Genomic DNA, 26918 nt, shown 5'->3' with positions numbered 1-26918 from the left:
ATTAAATAACTGAATCCTGACTTGGTATGACTGGTACAATAAATATTGCAAATTTATAACAACTGGAAATAATATATCACAACATCATGATTTATTTGGCAAGCAGTCAGGTCCCTACGTGACAAAAAAAAGCCTGAGTACCTCTCAAGCCATTTCTGACCTACTGATTTACAGACTAGAGAAACTAGAAATATTACATTCAGATGTGGGATTCATTGAGAAAAAAACACCCAGTGACAGACTCTATACACAAGAGAATGCATAATAAGAAATGATGCTTGCGGAAGTGTAGAAGAGAGGGCGCCTACAGGGCAAGCCACCAAGCACAGCAAAAGAGCATTGCCCTAAGCTCCCAGAATAAGAGAAGATGCTAGAAGGTGCCTTCAGCATTCCCACTGTCTCCGTTTGTCTGCATTACACTACAGAGATGCAGTGAGTCTACATTAATTTTGTTATTAGATGTTAATGAAAACGGGGCAACAATTCCTTAATTAATTTTTAAAACTTGAAAGATTAATTCTCTAGTAAATACAATTCATGGCTCCTGTGTTTATTAACTCAATTTTCAAATGCTAGAACAAATGAGCCTGTCTTTGCTACTGTAGATTTTCCTTTTCTATACTACATGCCCAGCGCAATCCATACATCAATGCAGTTGCAATTATTATCCACAATGTAACTGCATTGAAAGAGGAAGAAATAGAAGAAGGATGACAACTACTTATTGGGTTTTATCATGGGTCATAACCAAATGCTTAATGCTGTAGCTACTTTCATTAATTCTCAGGGGGAAAAAAGCCTATTAAAATAATATTTAAATCTGAAGATTTCACAACAATTACAAAAATCCTACAGTCCATAGTTTTATTTCCCTTTGAAAATAATACAATTGTGTTCTTCCAACTATAAAAACAACATTCTTTCAATTAATTAAAAATCAAGAAAGTCTCCTTTAACCCTATTATCCAAAGATAACCACCATTTGTGTTCTGTACATAGCCTATCAGTATTTCTCAATTTTTGATGCAATTTCTAGTTCCAGTGAAGGATATATTATTTACTGAATTTATATGAAGCCCTACCCTCTAATGTGATAGTATCTAAATATGAGATATGAGGATAGGGTTGGATATGGACATTAGGCTAGGGCTCTTGGGGTGATAGTAGTATTCTCATTAGGAAAGACAATAGGATTTTCTGCTTTTCTCAGGATCGCTTTTCTATATATGAACACAGAAAGATGGTGGCCATCTGAAAATCATGAAAAGGTTCTTCCTTCACTAGAGCCCACAGGCTGGTATCCTGATCTCACATTGCCAGCTCCCAAAGTCCTACTGGTGACATCTCCCAGTCGGGCTTGTTAAGTCAGGAAGCTCTAGGAAGCAGACACTGGGCACCCCATGTAGGGACTTGTTTCAGTTTTGAACTATGAGAAAAGAAAAGGAGGGGAGAAAAGGCATAATGCTCTTCAAAGTAAGCCATTTTAAATTAACAAATTGTTCTAACTATAAAAATAACCAATGTTCAAGGTTATTAAAAGCTTGAAGAGTTATAGGACAAGTATGATTGACACTTTGACTACCATGACAACCTTCAGATTGTATTTATACAAAAAAATATGAAAAGATATCGGCTAAGGCAGTAATCAGTGTGGGCTGGGAAGATAGTTCATTGTCTTGCAAGCAAGTGGACCTGAGTATGACCCCCAGAATCTAAATTTTAAAAAAGGTTGGGCATGACGGTGAGGGCACAATGGATCCCTGTGGCTTGCTGGATGGTCAGCCTGACCTTTGTGGTCATCTCAGGCCACTGAGAGATCTGCCTCAAAATCCAAGCAGAAGAGCACCCAAAGAACTCCTGAGGATGTCCTCTGGCCTCCGCATGCAAGCATACACAGGTGCATACCCACTGCACACACACATATACACATAAACATATTCTCTATCTCTTTGCTGATATATGAATTGGCACTGATGAGATTTACAACTACTTAAATAGAACCAATGAGAGCTTACATGAGCTAAATGAAATCAATATAAGAACATCACTGTGTTAAACATGAAGAGAAGATTCAACTTCCTTGCTTTGTCTCCTATACAAAAATCTCCTGAGCTTTTTCAAGCTCCCATATGAAATGATCAGTGTGCGTGTGTGTGTGTGTGTGTGTGTGTGTGTGTGTGATGATAGTAAAACTTTTTCTGATACCCCCATGGCCCCTGGTAGATTTCAGGTCTCAATCATGTGGGCAAAAGGAGAAGAACCTGCTGTTAGTTTTGTTCCTAATCTATCTCTGAGACACTAGTTGGCAATAACCACAACTAGCAACTCCTAAACAGATAAGACACCTCTCTACCTGATGTTGAAGAATTACATCCTGTTGAGGAAAATTAGAATGGATCAAGACAGTTTATTCCCAGAACCAAGCTTCTAAATCTACATGCACCTGAGTTAAAAGTTCAGTAAACCATGGAACAGAACAAATTTTTCACTTCAATAATTTCCTTAAATTAACAACTTTTTGTCCTTTCTTCATAAGCTTGTTTTCCTTTAACCACAGGCATCCTGAAATGCAAAGGGAAAAGAAAGAATGAAAAAAAAGAAATAGGTATTTTAGAAAGATCTATTTATTTTGTCCTTATATGGTTCCTATATTAGAAAGCTACTTCAAGGACAAAAAAAAAAATGCATTCCCCAAACTCATAAGCACAGAAAAAGTCAAGAGAGACTTAAATCTATAGCAAAGGACAGAAATGAAGCACCAAGGTAGAGTTGCAGTTTGGGATGCATACAAGATGTTCAAAATCAAGCAAAAGAGTGGGGGAATTAAGCTTGAAAATCAAACAATGGCTGCCATATTCCTCTCCCCTATTACACAGCTCCACTCCAAGAATTCAGGGAGAAGAAATTTTATCTTTCATTTTTAAGAAAGTTTGTAAGGCTAATGGCACGTATGTGACAGCTTTAGTAAAAGACCACGGGAGTCCACATTACTCTGGGACGGCTGGAAACAGCGAGCTGACATCCTCTATGAAAGAAGATGCTAAATGAACATGCGCAATAGCTCTAAGCCGTGGTCTGCAATGAAGATGTAAAAGCCCTTCAATGACAACATGTTATGATATCCCCAGAGTTCTGGAAGGCAGAGATGCATTTACGAGTTAGTAGTCTGAACACTGTCACGGTTGCTAATGGCTCACATTTTAAACAATCTGTTATAGTTTTCAAACACACATAGGTTGTTTCATAAGTAAGAATCCTCCAGAAACAAAATCTAGGGAGTGCCTTTGACAGAAACAGAGAAATAAAATACATTATAGAACAACTCAGTACCCAAAAACTCCGTGACAGGGCCCTGTGAATCTTGGAAATGCCTGTTGGAAATGCTTGGTGCACATCAATGTCTGCAACTCTGAGAAATCCTACAGCAATGTATTCTGCCCAGGTTCCTCCAGTTTATCACCTTTAGCCATCAGTTCTTGTTATAACTTGGGCTATAGAGGATGGTCTGGTTGATAATGTGCTTTCCACATAAGCAGGAGGACCTGATTTTGTATTGGTAGACATGGTGGCACACCCTGTAATCCCAGTGCTAAGGAGGCACAGACATGAGGCTCTTTGGGACTTGTTGCTTAGCAAGCCCAACCGTATTGGTGAGCTCCAGGTTCAGAAAGAGACCATGACTCAAAAAATAAGGTGGAGAGTGATCAAGAAAAACAACAGATGTTGACCTCTGACCTCAATATGTGCACATATGAACATGTACACACACACACACACACACAACTATGTGACTTAACAAAATATCAAACCCATGATTTGGATTTGTCAAGAAAAAATATTCTTCTCTTCTACCTGAGATAATATATCTCAATTTAAAAGAAGGAAGATTAAATAGTCATATCACCATAGCAGCTTCTGTGATTCATACAGGGCCACCAACTAAGCTTGGTGGCACTTGTCTATAACTCTTAAAACAATAGCCCTTCAGCTACTGAGGCAGGATGATTAAAAATTCAAGGCTAGCTTGGGCTGTGTAGACAGACATAGGGGAAGGGAAATAGTGAGTAGTGGGGACAAAAGGAAAAGGGAGAAAGGAGGAGAAAGGGGGTGTATAGAGGGAAGGGAGGAGGGAGGGAGAGAGAGAAAGAGAGGGAGGGAGAGAAAGAGGCAGAAGGGAGAACCTGCAATGACTAGACAAATACAAAAATAAAATGACTTCATCATCCTGGATGTACCATCGAGCCTTAGCTGATACCTTTTCAACAGCTATGAGATATGACACCCACGAAGTTGTTTGGTTTAATGTGAAATTTTGGCCATAAACTTTAAACTATTTTAAAGTACTAGGGAGGAAAAAACCTAAAACATACTTGTTTCTGATCCCTATTAGGGGAAATGTCCCATCCCCATAAGTTATTTCTTCTTGTACATACATAAAATAATGCTTGTAAAATTTTATACCAAGTGTAGTTCAGAGTTTCCATTTAATGATGTGAACTAAAGACCATTTTACATCCATCAACCAAAATAAGTGACTGATGTCCAAATAAAAATTAAGCCATAAGACAATACTCCTAGCAGCCATTTATTCATAGGCTTACCATGCTAATTCTTAACAGAACCATGAATATTAGCAATGGCCACTGAGTATCACTGGAGCAATGGAGATGCTAGCTAAGCAAGGATACTCAATAAGTTTCTTTTTAAAAAGAATCTAGAGCTGTCTAAAATAGATATGCTTCAGATTGATATGAAACTTAGACCCAGGGAGTCTCTTACACACCTTTCCATTCACTCAATAAATGTACATTGGACATCTATTAAGCACCAATCTCTTCCCCAGGCACATAAGATACCAGATAAATCTAAACGAGACTCACGGGCATCTTTCTCTCTTAGAGAAGGCCTATATTCTAGAGCTTTGTTACTCACACAGGAGCCTCCAACAAGCAACTAGGAACAAGAAACCTGCATTCTTTCACACACACAAAATCTTTGGCTCCAACTCAAAACCATGAAATCATAATCTACCTTTTCCCAGAAATCCTAAAGTGCCCTATAATGACTGCAAGGGCCGGCCAGGTAGGACAGACTGAGGAACCAATGCAGAAAGACCAGAGCTAGATGGACATACATAGATAAACACAAACCAACTTTCAAAGGCTGTTCCACCTGGCACATGGGAACAGCAATCCTGTGAACAGCCTGCCTGGAGCAGCTATACGAGTCAGCATGTCATTGTCACTTTCTGTGTTTGTCAAACATTATGTTCCCCTTAAGCATCAAGAAACAGATTTCAATTCCTCTCTAGGAACTGAAGGCTGAAATGGCGAGTGGGTGGAACATTTAAAAAAGAAATATCAGTTAGTCACAAGAAGTAACAATTATGTGATTTCTGAGCATAGCAATGTACTTTTCTTTGACTACAGTGGGAATGACACATTTCATTTTAATATCATGACAAGAGAGAATTCATAAACGGTTCTCACAGAGCAGGGAACTCACCATGGCCACATACCAATAGATAGGCATTGATCAACAAACAAATGGCCAAACTGACTTAAAGAAGACATGATCTAATGCTCAGGAAACAGAGCTACATAATTAAATTATGTTTTATTTACAATAGATTTCTAAACTCTTATTACTTGATTCCACAGAGGCTTAAGACTGCTCAACCTTTAAAAGTCATCTACTTGTAGATGTAAATGCAGCAGAGTAAGGTTAAGTCTTAAACTAGCTGAGTCTCATTCGATCTCCAGAAGGGCCTACGGTATGACCATGGTCATGTAAGCCCCAGCCAAGTCCTCTAGAAAGAATTTGTCTTGGGCCTATGACATATTTGGAGGAAAAAAAATGTATACAGAGAAAGCAAAAATTCATCTTCTTGGTCCTTATCAAACTATGAGCAAATGATAATCTAGATTAGAAGATGACAAAGAGCAGGTCAAGTTTTAAATGACACTCATGTGTTTATCTATTTATATAGGTATCTATTTCTTCATGGAAAACATGTACAAACACAGAATCAGGTTAGATCCGAGCCAATCAAAGGCAACTTGGCAGCCTATCACAGTCTCATTTGTTTACACTGACTCATTCCTAGGAAACCCCGTGCTCTGAACGAAGTTCTTCATGCCACCCTGACCCTGATAGGCACAGTCCTGATATCTGATCATGAGTGAAGTGTGCATCTCTTTTGTCACTAACTAGATACCATGTGGCTTTTGAAAGGGTGACCTCTGTATATGAATTTGTTATTGTTCTTAACTTACTTAAGTGTAACAAAACAAGCTAATGGGGTTTGGGGAGACGGCTCATCTTCTATTAAGCGTATTTGTCGTTCTTGCAGAGTACTTGGGTTAGAGTTCCAGCACATCAGCTCACAAGCATCTGTAATTTCCTCAAGCATGTATATGATACACATACATACATGCAGGCAAAAATACTCATAACCATAAAATAAATAAATCATTTTAAGGAGGGGAGAGAGAGAGAAAATGAGAAAGAGTGTGTGTTAAAAACTCAAACAATCTGTACAAGAAGGTAAAAACTTAGCTGCCAAGGGCCATAAACCTAAGTGCAGATCTCAACTCTGGCTTCCAAATTTTGAGGTGACATACCCAGCATCTCTGAACTTAGCACATGCTAAGAAAACTGTAAATGTCTATGATGCTTGGGAAATATCTTCTATGACTTACTTTTCCCCCCACCACCACCACAAGTATACAGACACCACAGTCACCATGCCACACCACTGTTGTCTCTACTAACTCTCTAGTTCAATAGGAACACGAGCAGCTTCTATTTCTACTGCACCTTGTCAAACTTGGTGAACATGTTCCTAACCTCTCCGTGAGAAGGAAATAGAGGACAACATGGAAAACCTTTAGAATAGCAATCATAGTGGAAGCGACGTCTGCTTAGCTACTGCTTAGGGCTTGGTTTCTATTGTTGGGGGTCTACTGTTGTTTTGTCTTTTGTCTGATTAACTTATTTACCTTTTGGGGAAATTTATTTACCTGGCCTTCTGGGTTAGAAAGGGTTTTCAATTGTCCCTGCCCAGAGGCAACGACCAAGACTCAGCAACAGACCCGGGGATGAACTTGTAACTCTAGTAAAGTCAATCAAGATCTTTTAAGGAAATGACATAAGCAGATTTGAGATGCAAACATTCTCTCCTTTTCTGGGCATAAGGAAACATGGGTATATGTATGACATTGGCAACAGGCGATGGAAACCTGCCAATGACAGATCTTACAACACACTGAACAACTAGACTGGCTGGATCGCCAAAATGTGTAACTGAGGTTTCTGAGACTCTACTGTTTCCTGATCAACCTGAAGACTGGCTTCAGAGAAGGAGTTCCACTTTAGACACTTGGCCTATTCACAATCTTCCTTCCACACAGCACTTTTTGTCTGAAAATCACAGAGTATATTCAAGGGAAAACAGTGAGGATGTAAGGGAGAGATTAAGGGATGTTAAGGTTTCAGAAACTGCTTTCAAATGAGTGCACATGTAACACACACACACACACACACACACACACACACAAATACAAAGAGCATTTGGATCCTAGATCCCCATCTTTTGTGAAAGCAGTAATGAAATGTGTCTCTATAATTCAGCAAATGCATTGCAGAGACGATAGAAACATGGGTACCTCATTCTCCTCTATTTCTGTTCTAAACCTCAGGAAAAAGACTGGGTGAAGAGTCTCTCTGGCCATGCAGCCAACCTGAACTTCATGTTCCTTTAATAGCTCTAGCCATGGCCCTTGCAGGAGCAGAGACCTCTGCAGGACCTTGAAAGCATACCACAAATCCTCCTGTGTTCAGCCAGCTTGCTTCATGGAAAAAGCAAAGGCAGCAGAGGAATTGAGCCCACGCCATCACCAGTGTGGCCTGATGGATGTGGAAAGGGAATCGTGCCTTAGAGATGAGGATTATGACTGCCGGGACACTGTCATTACCACAACTTGAAAGGGGAAGTTCACATGAGGCCTGTGGTTGACTTTTCAACCCTATTGGTAGGGTTGCATGCCAGGAAGGAAATTGCAGCCCCAAAATAAACAATAGGCTGGGCACCATACAACAGCAATAGAGCAGGCAGTGGTTGCTGGATTGGACTGTGCTGACCAAGACACAAGACAAAAAGCTAAGGTTTCAATACTACATGAATGTCACCTCAACTCAGACACCACAGAGACATCTTTTGAGAATAAAAATTGCCTGCCTAAAGCCTCCAAACTTGGTAGATTTTTTAAAGCAGAACACTTAACTCCAATCTTTTCATTTGCCAGATGAGACCTGTGAGAGGCAGAGCAGGGCCTTGCTTGACGCTTGGAAGCAAGGGATGGAAGTCCCCAGTCATTTATTATAAACCATTATGCTCTGACGATAGGATTTACTGATTTTCTTCTCCACTGGTTTATCCTTTCAAAGACCTCTGAAAGCCTTTTCAATGTGCAGAGCATGACTATGTCTCTGCCTAGAGAAAGCTTAACTCTGTTTCTCTGGAGGTCTTTCCTCAAATGTAGCATCTGCTTCTTGTTTACAGGCAAAATTCAATTTCCAGATTAAAAGTGAAGGGGTTAAGAAAAGAAGATTCCTCAAGTATTGATTAAATACCAAGATTTCCACTGGAATCTTCATAATCCAGTCAAAGAAAACAAGAATAACATTTTAAGGTTTTTATGATGGCCTGTTGTTGATGATAGGTATCTGTTGGGAAATGTTTGTTGTTTTGTTTTGCTTTAGATAGGATCTCAGGAATTTACAAGTGTGTGTTCTCATAGCACATGTTGTTATCATATTGTTTTCCTAAATAAGAATTATACTTTGTCCTTACATAATTAATGCAACACAGTTGGAAGCATGACCATTTAGAAGGGAAAATAGTGTTAGTACCTGGTTTACATGTCATTTCTTTGGTATATTTTTCCCAAAATCTTTGATCAACAATGGTAAGTAGAACCTCTTTATATGTGTTAGCACCCTGGTAATCCAAGACAGTGAGGCAGAAAGACTAATCGAGTCTAGTTCAAAATCTGTTTGCTAATCACACTAGAGCACCTTCTCTAAGAGAACAGTAATACATCTCTACACCTTACTCATAAAGTTATTATATTAATTCAATGGTCTGTGTAAGCATTGTTACTACCTCTAGACCATTTTCAGGTCTCCAAAGCTCTGTACCCATTAGCAGTGGCCCATCTGGATCTTTTTCCTATAGCCACTGGCAATGGCTCATCTTCTGTCCCTAATCTGTCCATATTGAGCACTTCACATGGTTAGAATCAGGTAATGGATGGTCTTTTATGACTTGGCTTCCTTTATTTACAATAATATATCCACAGTTCTCTGGGTTGTTGTATGTATCAGTAATTTATTATTTCTTCTTGCTGAGTAATATACAACTGTGTAGATACCTCCAACTGGATTTCTTCATGATGAACATTTTAGTGGTTTTACTCTTGCAAATATGAGGAATGACAGTGACACTTGATTTCAATTTTGTTCAGTGTGCCTAGAGGTAAGGTCATGTTTAGGGTTTTGAGGTACTGCCCAGTAGCTTTCCAAAATGTGCTCCACCATCTTACATCCCCATACCAACATCTGACCCTTCTAAATTTTCCACATCCTTTTCAACACTCAGTTGGCATTTTTGTTTGTTTGTTTGTTTGTTTTAGGCATCCTTTGGAGGATGTAAATGTAAATAAAATTTAGCAAATGTAAATAAAATTATATTTAGAGTTAATTTTATTTACATTTCTCTAATGACTAATGATGCCTAGGTTCCTTTGGTGTTCGTATTGACTACCTGACCATCCTGTCTGTTTAAGTTTTTAATTATGTTATCTGTAGGTTCCCTTGGTGTTCATACTCACTACCTGACCATCCTGTCTGTTTAAGTTTTTAATTGTGTTATCTGTTTTCATAGCTGAGTTTTTTCTCCTTTCAAGTGAGTGTTTTATATAAAGGTAACATATATTTCAAGTTACCCAGCTTGTGTGATTTGCCCCACTTATGGTGAAGGATCATCACGTGAGCACTCACGAGGCATATGCCAACCAGCTCACACGTCCTGCCGTGAGCACCGCTGCCAAGGTATTCTTCCCTGACTCTTGGTTGCTCCTCGCCTACACTAAATTAGCCACCATCTGGTTATTTCACACATTAATTAGTTTTGACTGACACAAAGAACATCATGTTGTTTGTGCTCCTTTGGATCTGGATCCTTTCAAGTTGTTTTGTGGATGTTGACTGTGTTGTGGGCTAGAGCAATAGATTGCTAGTTCTTGCCGTACAGCCTTCCATGGAATGAACAGACAAGGTCTTACACAATCACTAAGAGTTAATTGTAGATGATCTGGGTTTGCTAATGTCATCATAACTGACATTCTTCTATAAATTTCATTTCATAACTGCTAATAGAAGATTAACCTTTAAATATGAACCAGACGTTTGGCTAAATGTTAACGTCTTAATCAAAACATACACATATTTGAGATTTCCTGTACTTACAATCATGTTGACTCTAAATTTTAAAAGAAAAAAAATGTTTTTATTTGTTTATTTCTAATTCTTAGACTTGCAATGTTGGACTCCACAGCGACAGACATCCCCACCTGTTCCCAGCACCATGGTGAAAGTGATCAAGTCTTGGTATGAAATATACTTGCTATAGCTTTCTTGTAGCTCCTAGACTAAGACAACTCTCCTCTTGTAATCTCAAGATGTTTTTGAAGGTGTTGCATCCACCCAAGGCTTTCTCTGTGTCTATTTAAATTACTTTCATTTTTCTTTATATTTTGCTATGTATTTTCTTTATTCTTTATATTTTGCTATATATTTTGCTATATTTATAATTTTGAATAACAAATATTAGTGCAGTTTTGCAGTTTCCCCTGCCATCTATCATGGCATCCATTTAACTTAGATAATTCATAGCGGGGTTTACTCAGATAATTACTTCCAGAACTTTGGTAGGGCTAGGCAGGAACATGGAGCTTAAGGAGAACACATACAGAACACGCAGTTCACCCTTCTTTTAGAAATACTTTTCCTATGATCCATCTAACTCCTTCCACAAATATTTGGTACAATTCTCTGAAGATGTCATCTGGACCTACAAAATTTGTGTTTGGGTTCTGAGGGGTTTTGTTGGCTTGGTGGCGAGTTTTTAAATGACATCATCATTGTCTTTAGACTCTAGGATATTCTATTTCTACTCACACAGTTTTGGCAGGTTGTACTTTGAACAAGATTTAGTCATTGACCTAAACTTTTGAGTTTGTTATCATGAATCATTGATTAAATATCCCCCTATTTACTTTTCAAGGTTTGGAGTGGTGTCCCTGTTTCTTCTGCTTTGGTTATCTGAGCCATCTCTCTGTTGCTGAGGCTTCTAAGCAGGGTCCGTCATTCTCGAGAATCTCTTCTGACAGTCAGTACTTGGCTGTGGTGCTCCTACTAAAAAAGGCTGCCATCTTGGTTCACTAATGTTGACTTGTGTTATTATTTTTCTTTCCTTCCAACTTCCTCTGGTTTCTCTTCCTTTGCTTCTAGGCTTAAAAAGTCTCCTCTCGAGCATCTGTCTGGCCTGCTCTTCCCCAGACATTCCTTATACTTGTCGGCCTCTTTGTCTTTGCTCTCACGGTCCTCTCTACTTACAACCCGTACGCAGCCCACCCATTTTCCACAATTGTGCCAGTTTTCCAAGGATGACCTCTAAATGCCACTTTCTCCAAGAAGCATTCCCTCCCCCAACCCCATCCCTACCTCATTTGATACCCTCTGCTTTTCCATAGCCCACTCTGTCTTTCTTACCTAATTTTGTAACCTGGGTGTCTACTCCCTTTTATTAGCACCTGATTGACAGTACAGGTTGTTGTTGTTGGTGGTTTGGTTTTCTTGGTTTTTTGTTTTTTGTTTAAGATCCACCATATGGTACTGTGCATACAATAACTGCTCAATAAATACAGATTTGTGTGATTCAAATTCAGGAGTGATATTTTTACAACTGACAAAATTAACAGTAGTAATTATCAACCCCCAGCATAGTCAGACAATTAGACTCAAGTACATCATAGGAAGAATTCCAGCAACAAAGGAAAAATGCTGTATTTTTCAAATCTTACTTGTTCTAAAGACAACTAAGTATCATTCACCGCTACACTGTACTGGACATTTTGATTTTTGCTTTTTTTGGATGTCACTTACAACCCACAATTTCCCCCTTTATTTAAGAAAAACAGTTAAATGGGACAGAAAAGGTTTCCAAAAGCTGTAAGATGAGAAGATGAAGACATTTCCTGCGGGGGTGGGGTGTGGGGGAACTAAGCTCCAGGATAATTCTAGCATCATAAGTGAAGGACGCATATGCTTTCAAAGGCTTCTTTTCTGATTGGATTTAAGACCCACTACCCAGGAGGAAACACATGCCTGGTACAGAAAAATTTAACCAAGAACCCATACGGGGAGCTCATAGGCACCAGGGGTGACTCTGCTAGCATTCTGCTAAAAGGACATAGTATCAAACTGCCCTCTACCTGTGCCTCTCTTCCCATAGACCAGTGTGGCTCTCAGCCTTTATCAGAGAAGCTTCTCTGTGCAGTAGATGGTGATTAACACAAAGCCCAGGGCCAGAATGATTTTAAGAGCTAGAGGTCGGGGGAGCCCAGAGCAAAATGGTCTTCAAGATAGCAGGGCCACTACACTCATGAACTGACAGTGGCAGAGGTTGCCTGCATAAGACCCCCAAAGATGGAACCACCCAACATCCCAGTACAGAGGGGTAGGAATTCACATGCCTCCACCCTAACTGAGGAATCATAGAAAGTGATGGTGTCTGAGGGAGGAAGGATTAGTTTTCTTTAAGGGTGTGGCCCCTGCTAGGTCAACAACACATCAGTGAATGGCCACACATCATGGAATACCTGGGCAACACAGAATAAACTGGGCTAATGAAAACCATAAAAGACATAGAGTTGACTGTCGGGGAGATGGGGGAATCTGGGAGGAACTAGGGGGAGCTGTGGAGAGAGAGTACATATGATCAAAATTTGTAAAATTCTAAAAAATAACTAGAAAAATATGTTTAAAGGTTTATTTTATTGAAAACGAAAACAGGGCTTTGCAAGACTGAACCAGTCATGCCCCACTGTTAAAAAAAAAAAAAAAAAAAAAAAAAAAAAAAAACAGAAATGAAAAAAAAAAACTTCACAATAAATAAGACTCAGAACTCAGAGCGGGAAGCAGGATCCATGCTGACGACGGGAGACATCTGAAGACCAGATAACGCACACGTGCAATGAATGAGCCCTGCCTCCCACCGCCAAGGAGAGCACTGAACCTCTGCAAACACACAAAGAAAGGGCTTCTCCAACACCCAGAGCTGACTCTGCTCTTCTTAGATGTAAGTCTCTGCACACTTTCCCAAGTTAAGTGCTGAGAGAGAAGCAAGTCACTTGACCTGTGAGCCAGTAAAACTGTAGAGAACACAAAACTAGTGGTCAGTGAACACTGGTGTGACTCAAGGGAGCACTTATCCAAATCCTAGCTGCCAACCTCCTAGCTGTAAGCTTATGAGCTGGTTGCTTATTTTCTCTAGACCACCGCTGTAGCATCTGGAATGGGATCATTGTATCTATTCCCAGGTTTACAGAGACTGATAACTTCTTTACGTAGGAGGAGAGTTTGCTGCTGGCATAGGACACCCTTTGCTTAGTGATGGTACCGTTTTACTACTCTTGTTTATTGTCCATAAAAGGGTCAGGAACATGTTTGTTTGCTCTACATTTACCTTACTTGCATACATCACTGGGGATCAAAGTGGGGGTATCATACAAGTGCTCTACCATAATGCCACACCCTGGGAGGGGGGTCATAGTCAAGCCTAGAAACCTGTACATGGTTTGAAACAGCCTTCAGGTAGAAATCATACTTGAGAGGAATGGCCCACGGGACATCTGCCTCTGCTGGCCACATGGCTCCAGAACTGAGTGTCCATGCTCCAAGAGAAATTCTATTATGTGGAGACATCTGGCTTCTTAATCTTCTGGAGTTGACAAGGTCATAAGATCAAGTGTGATTTCTGAGATTTTTATTAAAGTTTGTTCATCATTGGAGCATATTCGTTTGGTAAAATCTGAAGAATAAATAATTGCTGCTGTACTAGCCGAAAGTTAATTTTCTTTCCTTCTTTTGTGGATATGTGTGTACATGCATGTGGGGGGTTGGTGGTGGCTGGGAACACATCTGTGGCTATGCTCTCACACATACACACACACACACCACATGCAGAGGCCAGAGACATCTTTCTCAATTCATCATGATGCTCCAGTGCCTTCCCTGGCTCAAAGAAGGATGTCCTGGCGTTTAGCTGTGACTCGGGGCAGAGGCTGGCTTCTCTTCCTAATTTCATGTATTGAGAGTTTCCTCACTGAACCGGTCTAGGTGGGCTGGCCAGCAGGCCTGGGGAGCCACCTGCCTCCACATATCGAGTGCTGGGATTTTAGGCATGCCCCACCATGCCTGGAGTTATATGTTGGTGCTGAGCCGAGGATATGAACTCAGGTTCCTGTGCTTAGCTAGAACATCTATATGGCAAGCTCATAATTAGCCAAGACATCTTCCCATCCCAGAAAACTGCCCTTGTCGATCATCAGATTTTCTACGCTAAGCAAGTGACGGAAACCCAGGTCCTTTGCGATCTGAGCTGTCAAGTTGGCATGAAGCTTTATATCCCATCTCGGGAATCAGCCTTCCTCCAACATTGGTTTATTTTCTGAATGAAAAGCAAAGCAAACAAAACTAATCTTCTCCCTTCCCTGGCTTCTGTGAATGTTGGAACTCACAGCCATCTTCCTCAAGCAGGCAAGGAGCAGCTGTGTGAAACCATCTCTCACGAAGAAAGACAAGACAGAACCCAGAATGAGACCAAAAAGCGTGCCCTGATACTTCTTGAGCCCTGGATTAAGCTGTGCCTGGAGCTGTTCTCTATTTTCATTTGGTTTTATTGTCTTATTGGTTTTATCGTTTTACTTTGTTTTTCAGTTAAATATGCCAATGAATTTCCTTTTAACTTCAGCAACTCTTGAGTTAGATCCCCACTGGCTTAAAAGTTCTAATGAAAAATGTTTTTGAAAAGAGCTGACAAGTATTGCCATTCACATAATTTGTTATCTTCTTACTTAAAAAGTGGATAAAGTTTATCAATGAACTCAAGAAACTGAAGGCTTTGGGCAGCATGCTCATGTCGTGTCAGACTGATACTAAAAACAGGCTAAGAATAAGTTCTTTCAAAGGCATTAGCATTGAATAGAGAAAGCTGAAAACCTGCCTTTTGAGCTGTCCTTGTAGGCAGCTCTCCAGCAGAGGAGAGTGGAGCAGAGGAAAGAATCTTTGGCCATAGCATCAGAAAAGGAGCACCATGAAAAAGGAATTTCTCAGAGAAGGGCACACAGTTTCCCACATACAAACGTGGGGCATACCTGCCAGACCAGATCGGGGCCAAATTTAAAACGTGGAGATTCCTGCAAGAAGATAGATCATCAGTGATGTCATTTTCTTCTTTTCTTTTCACTCAAAAGACTTTACCTCAGGCTCAGCTGGGTGCTGGAATGTGTGTCCCAGAGAGGACCACCCCCTGTTGGGATACTGCTGCCTTCTCTAGAACCTGTGGAGACTTCCATGCAGATCAGCAAGTCTTTAGGGCACACAGAGCTCACAGAGAGCACTAGGGTGGAGCTCACACAAAGCCTGAGAGCAGCTCAGACCCTCACAGCAACCCCCTTTGCAAAGTTGATGCAAACATTTGTGAAAACAAATGGGGTTCAGAAGTTTACCCTCAGTTTCCCTATGGAACAAGGGTTAAGTATTGGATATCTTGTCAGCACTAATTCATGTCATCTTCCTGAAACCAGGAGGCTCTTAGAGAGCCTCTTCTGTATTTCTGAATGGGGCATAATGACACATGTAATCTTGGCATTTGGGAAGTAGAGATGGGAGGATCAGGTGTTGCTTCATGGTCATCCTTGGTTACATAGTAAATTCGAGGCCAGTACAAGAGACACGAGACTGCCTCTATAAAACAAACTCTGTCCCTTTCTTTTTTAACTTTAGATTTGACAAATCACTAGTTAACAATGATGATGTTCAACCATCACAAAGCCAAAACAAAAAACAATCTCAAATTCCAAGTTCTGAGTTTAAGTTCTGTTCAGTAGTCCCTTCTTAGGCTTTTCCTGTCTGGGTTCCCAATATTTCCTAATTTTTAATGCACAAAACTAGATGAGGTCAGAGTCTCTGTCACAAGTACACACATGATAAAGGAGATGACCCTACACCAAGAGCTTCTCTAACTCACTTTAGGTGTATGGAGTCTAGATGCTAATTAGACCAGACTTCTCTATGGATGAAATACAAGACAATGTTCCTATGAGCTGGGGAGGGGGCGCAGGAGGGGGCTCCCAAAAGGACAACAGAACTGGCTTCTGTTTCCTAGGACATACACTGGTCTTTATTTAACCTAAAAATATGATTCTAAACCTATAGTCAGCATCACCAACATCCACTGAAGAAAACTTCCAGGCTCACTTTACAGAGAATATGTTTATCTTAATCTCCCTTCTTATGGTCTATGCTTTCCCGCGTAGCCAGACTAAATGAAAGCCCTTTACTTACTTTTTTGTCTCATAATGAGATACGAAGTTACAACAGTAAATAGGATCAAACAGAACTTCTACTTCTCACAGTCACCAAAAATCTATCTCTCCTGAATGGTGAAATTTAATAAGGAAACATCATCCATACTTGGCAAGATGACTCTCGAGAGATTTCTAAAATTCCCCTTTTCTTTATTTAAAGGAATGGAAATTTAAAAATAGATTATATACATCATCTTCCTTATTTTTTATGTTGACAACTGAGGCAGTCAGTGTAAAAGTGGGTATGACAGAGGCTGAGCCATACTTACAAAGTAAAAAGCAACTCATTCCAGTTGGACTCTGTCTCTGTCTGTATCTGTTTCTCTCTTCCTCTCGTGTGTGTGTGTGTGTGTGTGTGTGTGTGTGTGTGTGTGTGTGTGTGTTAATGTTTTGGTTTGGTTTGGGTTTTGTTTTGCTTATTTTTTTTTAACTTTTTTAACTTTCAATCCAGTTTCAGGTTTGTCTTACAATGTTAAGAGAAGTTGAAATCCCAGTTACAAACCACACTGCCTTCAAAGTACAGAGTAAGTTTTCTTTCAAAATAAATTAAAGTTACACAAATTGACAACCCTTGAGATAGTTTTAATCATTACCACCTAATCTTATTAGTAATTCATTCAAATGATACTTTTCAAAACAGCCTGTTCAAGCATCTCCCGAGTGCCACATTCAGGTGAGTGACCTGGAGATATGGAGCTGTAAAGTCATTGTCTTAGACTGTTGCCACCAGGCCAAATCTTCTGACAAAAACACTGTCACTGACTAGTTAAGAAAAAAATCTCAAGTCACAATTACATAAGCCAAGAATTCAGTAGTTCACATAACTTTTTCTCTAGGGCTCGGGAACTTTTAACAGACAATTCAGAGTCATATGCTGTGACACAAGATCTGTGATCTGTGGGCAAGTCTTGGGATTCACACAGGCCAGTGGGGACTAGAAATCTCTGAGTATGGCCTCGTACAGACTGTACATCTACTCATGCTGAAAATATTTTCTCCCTAATAGGACAATTTAAATAAAATTTTTATTCTTAACATAAATAGGTTTTACTATTTGTTTCCTTCTGGCAAAAAGAAAAAAAAGAAAATTGGAAATAGGAGTACAAACGTCTAGACTTTAACAAACCAATATTACATTTACATTTGTTTCTTGATCTTGGTCCAGGTGTGTCCATCCCCCCTGGTTTAATTACTCCTCATGTGCCCTAAATTCAGTCAGGAAGGAATATATGTGTGTGTGTGTGTGTGTGTGTGTGTGTGTGTATGTATGTATGTGTGTGTATGTGTGTGAGTGTGTATGTATATATATATATATATATATATATCCTAAAATAGTTTCCCTGTCTCCCAATAGTACTTCTATACTTTGCCAGTATTTAATAAATTATTCTTACTTCCAGACTGGCTATGAAGAACCTACTGAAGTTAAAAGAAGGTATCGTTCTTTGAAGAATGAATACTGGGGAAGCTGGTGTTCCCAGATTTAATGTCTACAGCACATCACCATATCAAATCCTAGTTTTTCAAAGGTGTCTGTTTGGAGGAAGAGAGGGAGCAGGATTACTTGATTTAGAAATAAACATTTGCAATGTTCAAACAAAAGAGCCCTTAAAGACATCAGTCACTTTATGGGAAGGAGCCCAGCTCCTTTTAAACAAGGGCTACTTGGGTCCTTTATTCTTTTGCCTGGAAAAGTTCTTTAATTAAAGGGCCAATAAAAAAAATTCACTAAGAAAAGCAAAGAGACCTGGAGGCAGAGCGAGACCCTGCATGGTATCTAGGGACAAACACTGGATTCATGCAGATGTTTGTCAGTCGCTATCCAGTCACAACAAACTCCCAAGCACAGCTGGTTTGACAATCGTGCTTACTTCCTACCTTCATTTCGATGACAGTCTGGAGAGCCTTGGTCTTGGCTGGTTCCGGCTGAAGTTGGCTTCTTCGGTGCAATTCCTGAGGAGGAACACGATAGAAGTAAGCCTGACGGTTCATCCTTCTGTTATACCATGACCTTTACACAGCTACCACACAGCCCACCAGGTCCAGGTTCCCTGTACGTAAACATAAACAAGCCACAGGTGCCTCTTCCCCCACACGCCTCAGCATCCCCCCTGCCTGCAGCCTGTGCTCCGGTGAAAGGCTCCTGGCACATGCGCTATTTCTGAAACTTCCATCAATAATTAATGTCAACTGTGACAAAGCCAGAAAGTGATCATAGTCCAAACACTGTTCAACACGGACTGGTGCCCAGCCTTCGCATCGTAATTTATGAAATTATTTTACTCCGTGCTCCCAGCACAAGCACAGCAAGGAGACAGGGGAAGGAAAATGACTAACGTGGCTGCAGATCTGCTGCTCGCATGGCATTCTGCTACAGAAGCAGGTCTGCACTGAGCGATTTAAAGCCATTTCAGTACAACTGCGACACTTTCGGAGTGCTCTGGCGAGTCCCTGTGAATCTCTCGCTTATGGCTTTACACTTCGAGTTCTTGCTCAAAAATCACATCCGTGGGTGATATGCTTACAGAACATGATGCCAGGAAATTAAAACTGGCATTAAAAACAACTCTGTCCAAGGAAGAGACAAAACTGGTCAAACCCAAAACTCCTGGAAGGCTGATATTCTCTTAGCTAAAGAGCACATAGCACCGTTGTGATTTTAGGCTTGAAGCCTCCCCCCTGCCGCACGCCTCTCTTCAAAAGAACCATTTGCCAAGACTTTAAAAAGTCATCTTAGGAGAGGAAAACCAAGGTTTGTTCATGTCATACTTTGATTTCTTTAACAAATATCAACTGTTTTGTGAAAGTAGTTACCAGGAGGATAAATACAGGACTTACATATGCTAGTTCCTGAAACAGGTCATTTATAAAGACTTCAGTAAGATATATTTCTGGTTCCAGAAAAGCTAATTGAGAATCAATATGGAATACCTCTAGGCTTTTGAACTACTGGAATATATAAGTTAATGTTGCTAAAAAAAAAAAAAAAAAAAAAAAAAAAAAAAAAAAAAAAAACTGGGGAAGAGCAATATAATTTCTAGCTTTACCCATGAGGGCATTTAAAATGAACAACGTCTCAGCATTTCTGTTTACTGACACCACTATTTCATAAAGACAGGATGTAAACATCATAAATACTGATGTAAACACTTGATAGAAAAATACATCCCACACTAAAGATAGCCCTATCCAGGACAAGGCAATGAAGAGGTAACTTTAATCAGAATCCTCCTTTGGTAATCTATTATGCCAGTGACCAGGAGATCCTGATTGTGTGCCAAAGACCAGGCTGGGCACTGACCATCACCACCAACCCAAGCTAGGAGTCCTGAGACTCGTAACCCACCCTCAATGCTTTGAGCAACATAAACCACAAGTCTTACCTAATAGTGTTTCTCAAACTCGGATTTAAAAACCTCCCCCTAATTATTAAAGATGCTCACACATCAGCTGCCACATTTCTTCTGGTTAACACAGCCCTGAAGGGATAGAGTCTAGAGCTGCTGATCCTATTTTATGTGAAGAGAGAAACAGAAAGATAGTCTCTGTCCTTCCAGGAGCGTATGACTGAAGGATGTGGTAATACGTAGCTCCCTGGAGGCGGCAAGGGCTTTTGAAGGACCGACTTATAGATAGCTGTCTTTTTATTGAGCATCTACTGTCCATGGTACTGCTTGTTTCTTAAATTCTCAGCACTACCAAATGAGGAAGACGACCTAGATAGAAGCACCATGGTGCTACTGCCAATGTTTAAGCACCAGCACCCACCATGACCCACTTTAAGCCACCTAACTGGTGTCATTTTAGGGGAAGCTGGGAAATGCTATGGCTGAGATACTAACTGGGTCTCCAATGCTGCATTAGAATCTTGGTTCTGAGTGTGGCAGTGTGAGAGGCAGCAGAACCTTAAATGGTGCCGCAGAGTGGGTGCCACTGACAACCAGGAGCACTGTGTTCAGACAGGAGCAAGTGCTCCTCATGGGACCTTGTTTTGGCATGTTTTCCTAAGAGGTCACTACAAGAGTAAGCTGATCCCTTAAGCACTCTGTCCCTGCACGTGACCCTGTTCCTCTCATATGCACCCTCATCATGACACCATTCTTCAAGACATGATGCAGGCAGGAGTCTCCTGGGACCCACGCCCTTCTGTATGGACTTTGAACTTGCAGAACTATATGTTCAATATATCACTTGTCTTAGAGAGGACCTAGTACAGGTGCTCTATCTTACAGTAGAAAATGCAGAAAGTGTAAAATAGGACCTCACATAGCATTTTTCTAAGACACTGAAATTAAAAAAATATAATGTAATGGACCTGATGAAAAATGGGGAAATATTAATTTATTATAATTTACTTCATTCTGAATTTGTATATTGTAAGTTTCAACATCCAGCTTTCATGGGTCATAACCAACCTATTTCCATATACCATGGGGTGAATCTCACATACACTTCAACCGCTAAAGAAAGCAATTTAATCCTACGACTGCCTCCAACATTGTCGAGGTTTGCCAGACCAATTAAATCTCACAGATAAGAAAATAGTTAAGTCTCTCCTCAGAGTTGGTCCATATAGTTATTGGTAGGGGGAAAAAAAAACCAGACTTTGCAGGTCAACATTTCTGACACCAAGTAGTGTCAAAACAATCTCTAAGAGGGGGAGAGATAGGTCAGTACTAAGAGCACTGGCTGATCTTCCAGAGTGTTCAGGTTCAATTCCCAGCATCCACAGGGTGGCTAACAATTCTATAACTCCAGTTCTGAAGGGTACAATGCCCTCTTCTGGCCTCTGTTGGCACTGCATGCAACAGTACACAGATATACATGCAGGCAAAGCATCCATACTTATTAAGATAAAAATAAATTTAATAATAAATTTTGATAAAAGGCAAAGTGCAGTGCAACCCTGTGGTCCCCAGCACTTAGTAGACTGAGGATTGTAGTTCTTACCCTCCCTGCAGTCTGTCCATCGTGACTTCACTTTGTAAAGATCACCTTGATCCCTAGGCGATCTCTAGGTAAGAAACCAGTACAACCTGTGTCAGAGTGCCCAGAGCATCTGAAGGACCCACCTTAGTGATTCACTCATCTCTGAGGGTCTGGAAATGCTCACTGGGCCTTGGCAGGAAGGACCAATGATCCCTAAGATCTGGGCTCCTCTTCTGTAGCGCAGAACTGTTAGGAAGCTCCCTGCCAGCACACCATATCTAAACTGACCTTTTCTTTTTTAAATTGAATATATTCTTCATTTATATTTCAAGTGTTACACCCTTTCCCAGTCCCTGCTCCAACCCCCCGCCCAGAAAACCCCAACCCATCCTCCCTGCCTCCTAGAAGATGCCCCTTCGCCCAACCCATTCCCACCTACCCCAGCCCATTCCCCACACTAAGGCATCTATAGAAACTTCATAGGACTGAGAACCTCTCCTCCCACCAATGCCCAACAAGGCATTCCTCTGCTACAAATGCAGCTGGAACCATGTGTACCTTTCTAACCAATGGAACTTGGACAGAAATAAGAAATCTCTCCCACACAAACTTCTAAGCTACTCCTAGGTTTCTCTTCCTTCCTATCTGTTAATCCAAAGCTAAAAGACTTATAAGGCCAGAAAGATGGCCAAGGTCTTAATATAAAAGAAACCTGGGTCCCTGAAACACAATTTGAAGATTGATTGAATTTTGCAATTCAATCAAAAGTTGAAAAATTATTCTGAACAGCTACAGAAAAAGAGATTATACATTAACAACACACTTCCTGAAGTTAATTAAGCGTTAGAGAGGTCGACTTTATCTGGAGAAGGCTTCTCTGCCTCCGCCTATACAATGGCTATACGGGAAATAAATGCATTATCAGTCCTGAGCTGCTTGTTGCTTGGAAATTGCTAGAGATGTTAGTGTGTGATTATGTGCCCAATTTTTTTCCAAATAGACAGTAGATGAGTTCCCTCCTGGATACTTGTAACTATTCTTAGACATCTGCAAGACATGCCCACCAAGCATCTGAACTAGCAAATGGCCTTCCCAAGTAGAATTTGATGTTTCCTCCAGGTAAGGGAGGAGCACAGAGTTTAGCTTAAGTACACTTCCACCCAAGGCTTTTCTGGGTCAAAGATCTCTACATGAATTAAAATTTTAAAAGTGTGAATTCTCTTTTAGAGTGAACACACTCACACACACACACACACACACACACACACACACACACCAGTGTGTAGTGCTTCATTGATTCACAGAGCCTGGATTGGAATTTTACTTTTGAACCAGGATTTGCGGCTAAAAGCATCCATTAAACTTTTAGTGCAAAGAGCATGATATTGAGAGTCAGATATCAGGACTTTACATCCCCACCGGAGGAGCTGGATACATCCTTCCTCCCCATCTCTGAACCAAAGCAAAAGCTGCTTTCTGTAGGTGAGGAGAGGAAGGAAGAGCAATGCCTTTTAGCTTGAGAACAGTACTAATTAAATAGCAGCTGACTGAAATGCTAATCTCTGCCTGGTAACTCTTAGCAATTCCCAGTTTTGAAAACAGAAGAAAAAGAGAAGGGGGGAAAAAAACCCTGGCAGTGTAGGTCCCAACTGCCAACCTTTCCAGGTGATCAGTCTAGAATTATATCAAGATTCTAGAATTCTGGCCATGAAGTCTCAAGTGGCTCACTGATGTGACACATCTCTGGGCATATATTAAGCACAGTCTGAAAAAGTGCTTATTTCAAAAACATAAGAACCAACCCAATTCCAGCTTCCCAGCATCCATGTGAAAAATGAGAGTGACAGTAGACATCTGTGACTCTAGCACTGTGTGTGTGTGTGTGTGTGTGTGGTGTGTGTGTGTGTGTGTGTATGTGTATGTGTGTGCGCATGCACTTGGGAGATACTTGGGAGACGGGAGAATACCAGTGGCCTGGCCCCTGGCCAGCCAGTCCAGCTGAAACAGTATTCTCCAGGTTGAATGAGGGGTGTGTCCAAAACTAAGGTGGAGCATGGAAGAGAAAGACCCTCAGTGTTATCTTCACTGGCTTCCAAGATGAGCCTGGCAAGACAGTGTCCACAGATATCACATAAGTTTTCCTCAGTAAACAAGGAAGAAGAAAAAGACATTTAAAACTTAACTTCCTTCCCAAAGGTAATTACTATTTTATCTGGTTCTATCTTACATGCTTTTGGAAGTCTACAGACTCAACATGCCAACACAGTTCAGTGCTATTCCATGCTATGTTACCATGTTCATGAATTTGTAGGTCAGCAATATATTTAAGTATGAGATGGTAGTGATTTATCTGTATGGAATGATGCCTAGAGTTTGGGGCAGGAAGGATTGGAACCTTTCTGGAGATGGCTTCTTCCCTGATTGCCTTTCTATGTACTTGGAGAACAAATTTGAAGGCTGGGCTTTTCTAGAATTGCCTCTATGGGTACCAACACATAGCCTCACACTGTGGCTTGGGTATCCTCAAAGCATGGCAGACTCAAAGTAAAATGACTTCTTATGCTTAGTTAAAAGCCTCTGAGAGGAAGCATTCTGGAGGATAAGCAGGTGACTGCACTGTCTTTGAGGATCTAAACCTATAGCATCATTTTGCTGTGCTGTAGTTTGAGGCAGTAATGACTCTCCTTAGATGGCCAGGTAGGATACAAAAGAAGCTGTAGCCACATTTCATGGTTGCCATTTTGGGGGGCTGAGAATATAGCAAGGTACTTGCTAGCATGGGTGAGGCTCTGGATTCATCATAGGGGAGGAAACCCCCTAAAGACTATCACTTATAGACCAAAACCAACTGGGGAAATTAATAGGAAAGTAACAATATAGTTTTAAACACCAACCCATATCAGTTGTAAATATTAAAACCCAATATTTGGCATTCACTGGGGAGACACTGATTTTCCCTTAGAAAACTAAGATTGGAAGACCTAAGCAAAGGCAAGGCATGTTATGAGACATTCATATAAGAGCAGTTATTTAACTAGCAACTCAGTACTATTTAACTCATCATTGATCAAAACTTAACTTTATATTTGTACAGTCAAGTTCATAGTGTCACAATAACCGAGTACCACAATAACATAGTATCACAATAACCAAGGCGTAGAAACAATTCACATATCTAGACAAACATCAAATAAATGTACAAAGCAGAAAAAATTTTAATACCTATTACAATACAGATTGAATCTTTTGACAAATATCAGCATAATAGGAACTAATGAAATTCTGCAACCTGCATCGTTTCTGCCTATGCACAAAGTGTCCTGGTGGCAGCTCCTTGCCATGTGTCTCTCTGGGATTATTACACAGACAGCATAAAGCCCCTAATAGGCCACACTGCCTTTTAAGTTACAGAAATGCCAGATGTGCATATTGAAGTCTGGTTTTCGTGAAATAATATAGACTTTGGGAATGTATCAGTATAAGTGTCTCCTATTCTTTTTTTTCTTCTTCTTGTACATCATTTGATGTGTAGATTTTTTTAATTATATATTTTTATTTTCTATATTCTTTGTTTTCATTCCAAATGATTTCCCCTTTCCCACTAAGTGTCTCCTATTCTTTATGTTTTTTTCTATTACAAATAATATTTCTAGAAGTTAAGCAGTAGTAATTGGGACTAAAGCCCAATTCTGTCCCATGTATCTGGAATGCATAACAATGATGTCTTTTATTCAACAGGCTGTTTTTCTTGGATTAATTCTTCTCTTATTTTCTTTTGAGTACAATGTCAATCAATGTGCAGATCATAGGCCCCATAGAGTTCACCATGTTTTTGATAAATAAAATTTTATTGGAGCACTGCTTATGGCTGCTCCTATTTTGTAGTGGCATTACTTAGTAGCACTTACAGAGACTAGATAACCACAAAGAAACAAAAGTATTTGCTATCTGGCTCGTTACATACAATGTTTCAATCTCTTATCTAGGGCTTTTTTTTTTTTTTAATATTCAACCTAACAATCTCAGGAAAACATATCCATCTCCCTAGAGGTAGTTTAAAGTATATCCACATCCTGTGCATCCCCTTTATAAATTCCATTCCCTGCCCCCACCATGGACTGGACTCAGCAACTTACTATCCACAAATGAAGTATGCTGGACATGGTATATATGACTGCTGAGGCTTGGCAGTAAAAGACTGTATGGCTTCCTTCTTGCTATCCTGCTTGGATCACTATCTGTATAGGAACCCATATTCCACATCATAAAGATACTAAACAGTTCTATGGAGAAACGAAACAGGGGCCTCCTGCCAACAGCTACATGAACGAGCTACCACAGAGATAGGCTATCCAGCCCCAGGCAAGCCTTCAAATGACAACAGCTCTGTCAGGGTGAAGCCTTAAATGTGGCCTTCCAATCATGACTCCCTAGCTAGGCAACTCTTCAGTTTCTGACCCACAGACCCTGGGATAGTGAATGATCAGTATTTTAAGCCATGGATATTTTGAGGTGATATGCTCATAGATTATAAACCTACCACAGATCTTTCAGTATTTTAAGCCATGGATATTTTGAGGTGATATGCTCATAGATTATAAACCTACCACAGATCTTCCAGATGAATGTAGGTTCACACTTTCACACACACTCTCACGACTTTATATCACTGAATATAGCTTCAATTTTATACTAACCTATAAAATTGGGTATATCAGATTAACATCCAAGTCTGCCACCATGCAGTATGGACAGAGTCATGAACAAAGGAACTCTGTTTCTACTATATTCCCAGAGAATACTGGTGTGTTAGCCAAGAGTCGCTGCTCAACACTGTTTGACCACTGAGATAGAACAAATGATACTGTACTTGGGAGCCTGGGTGTTCTACAGTGCTTTCAACCAAAAACAGTGTGCTGTGAGGATAATAGCTATTACTTGCTTAGGCATGACTATGTGCTAAGCAATTTTCTAAGCACTCAATGAATATTAATGTGTTTAATTCTCAAAATAACCTCCTTAGGCAGGTACTATTATTATCATCGTTTTTCACTTGAAACAGAAGCAGACAAGTTAGGAACTTGCCCAAGAAAAAACTGATAAACTGCAGGGATTTGTTGCAGAGAGCTTGACTCCAGAGCCTGAGCTGCTAATCAAAACCCATGCTTGCCACTTGGCTTTGACAATGATATCAGAAGGTAGCACTGTGATTGCCTTTTCTCATCATAGTAACCTCCCCATGTCTCTTTGATTTGCCCTTCCATTTCCCATTGC

At 40.3% G+C, this 26918-nt stretch overlaps 1 protein-coding gene across 1 annotated transcript in view; it reads right to left on the bottom strand.

The window, feature by feature from the left end:
* The window catches only part of Erc2 (ELKS/RAB6-interacting/CAST family member 2), an 841184-nt gene that overhangs the window by 577499 nt on the left and 236767 nt on the right, over positions 1-26918 (bottom strand). The window contains 1 exon segment of the mRNA XM_052190312.1: positions 18594-18668. Within this exon segment, the coding sequence (XP_052046272.1) occupies positions 18594-18668 (75 nt within the window).

The sequence above is a fragment of the Apodemus sylvaticus genome, chromosome 8 (assembly GCF_947179515.1).
Source record: "Apodemus sylvaticus chromosome 8, mApoSyl1.1, whole genome shotgun sequence".
Classification (NCBI taxonomy): domain Eukaryota; kingdom Metazoa; phylum Chordata; class Mammalia; order Rodentia; family Muridae; genus Apodemus; species Apodemus sylvaticus.
The sequence above is the reverse complement of the archived record's forward strand: the minus strand, read 5'-3'. Positions and strand labels throughout refer to the sequence as shown.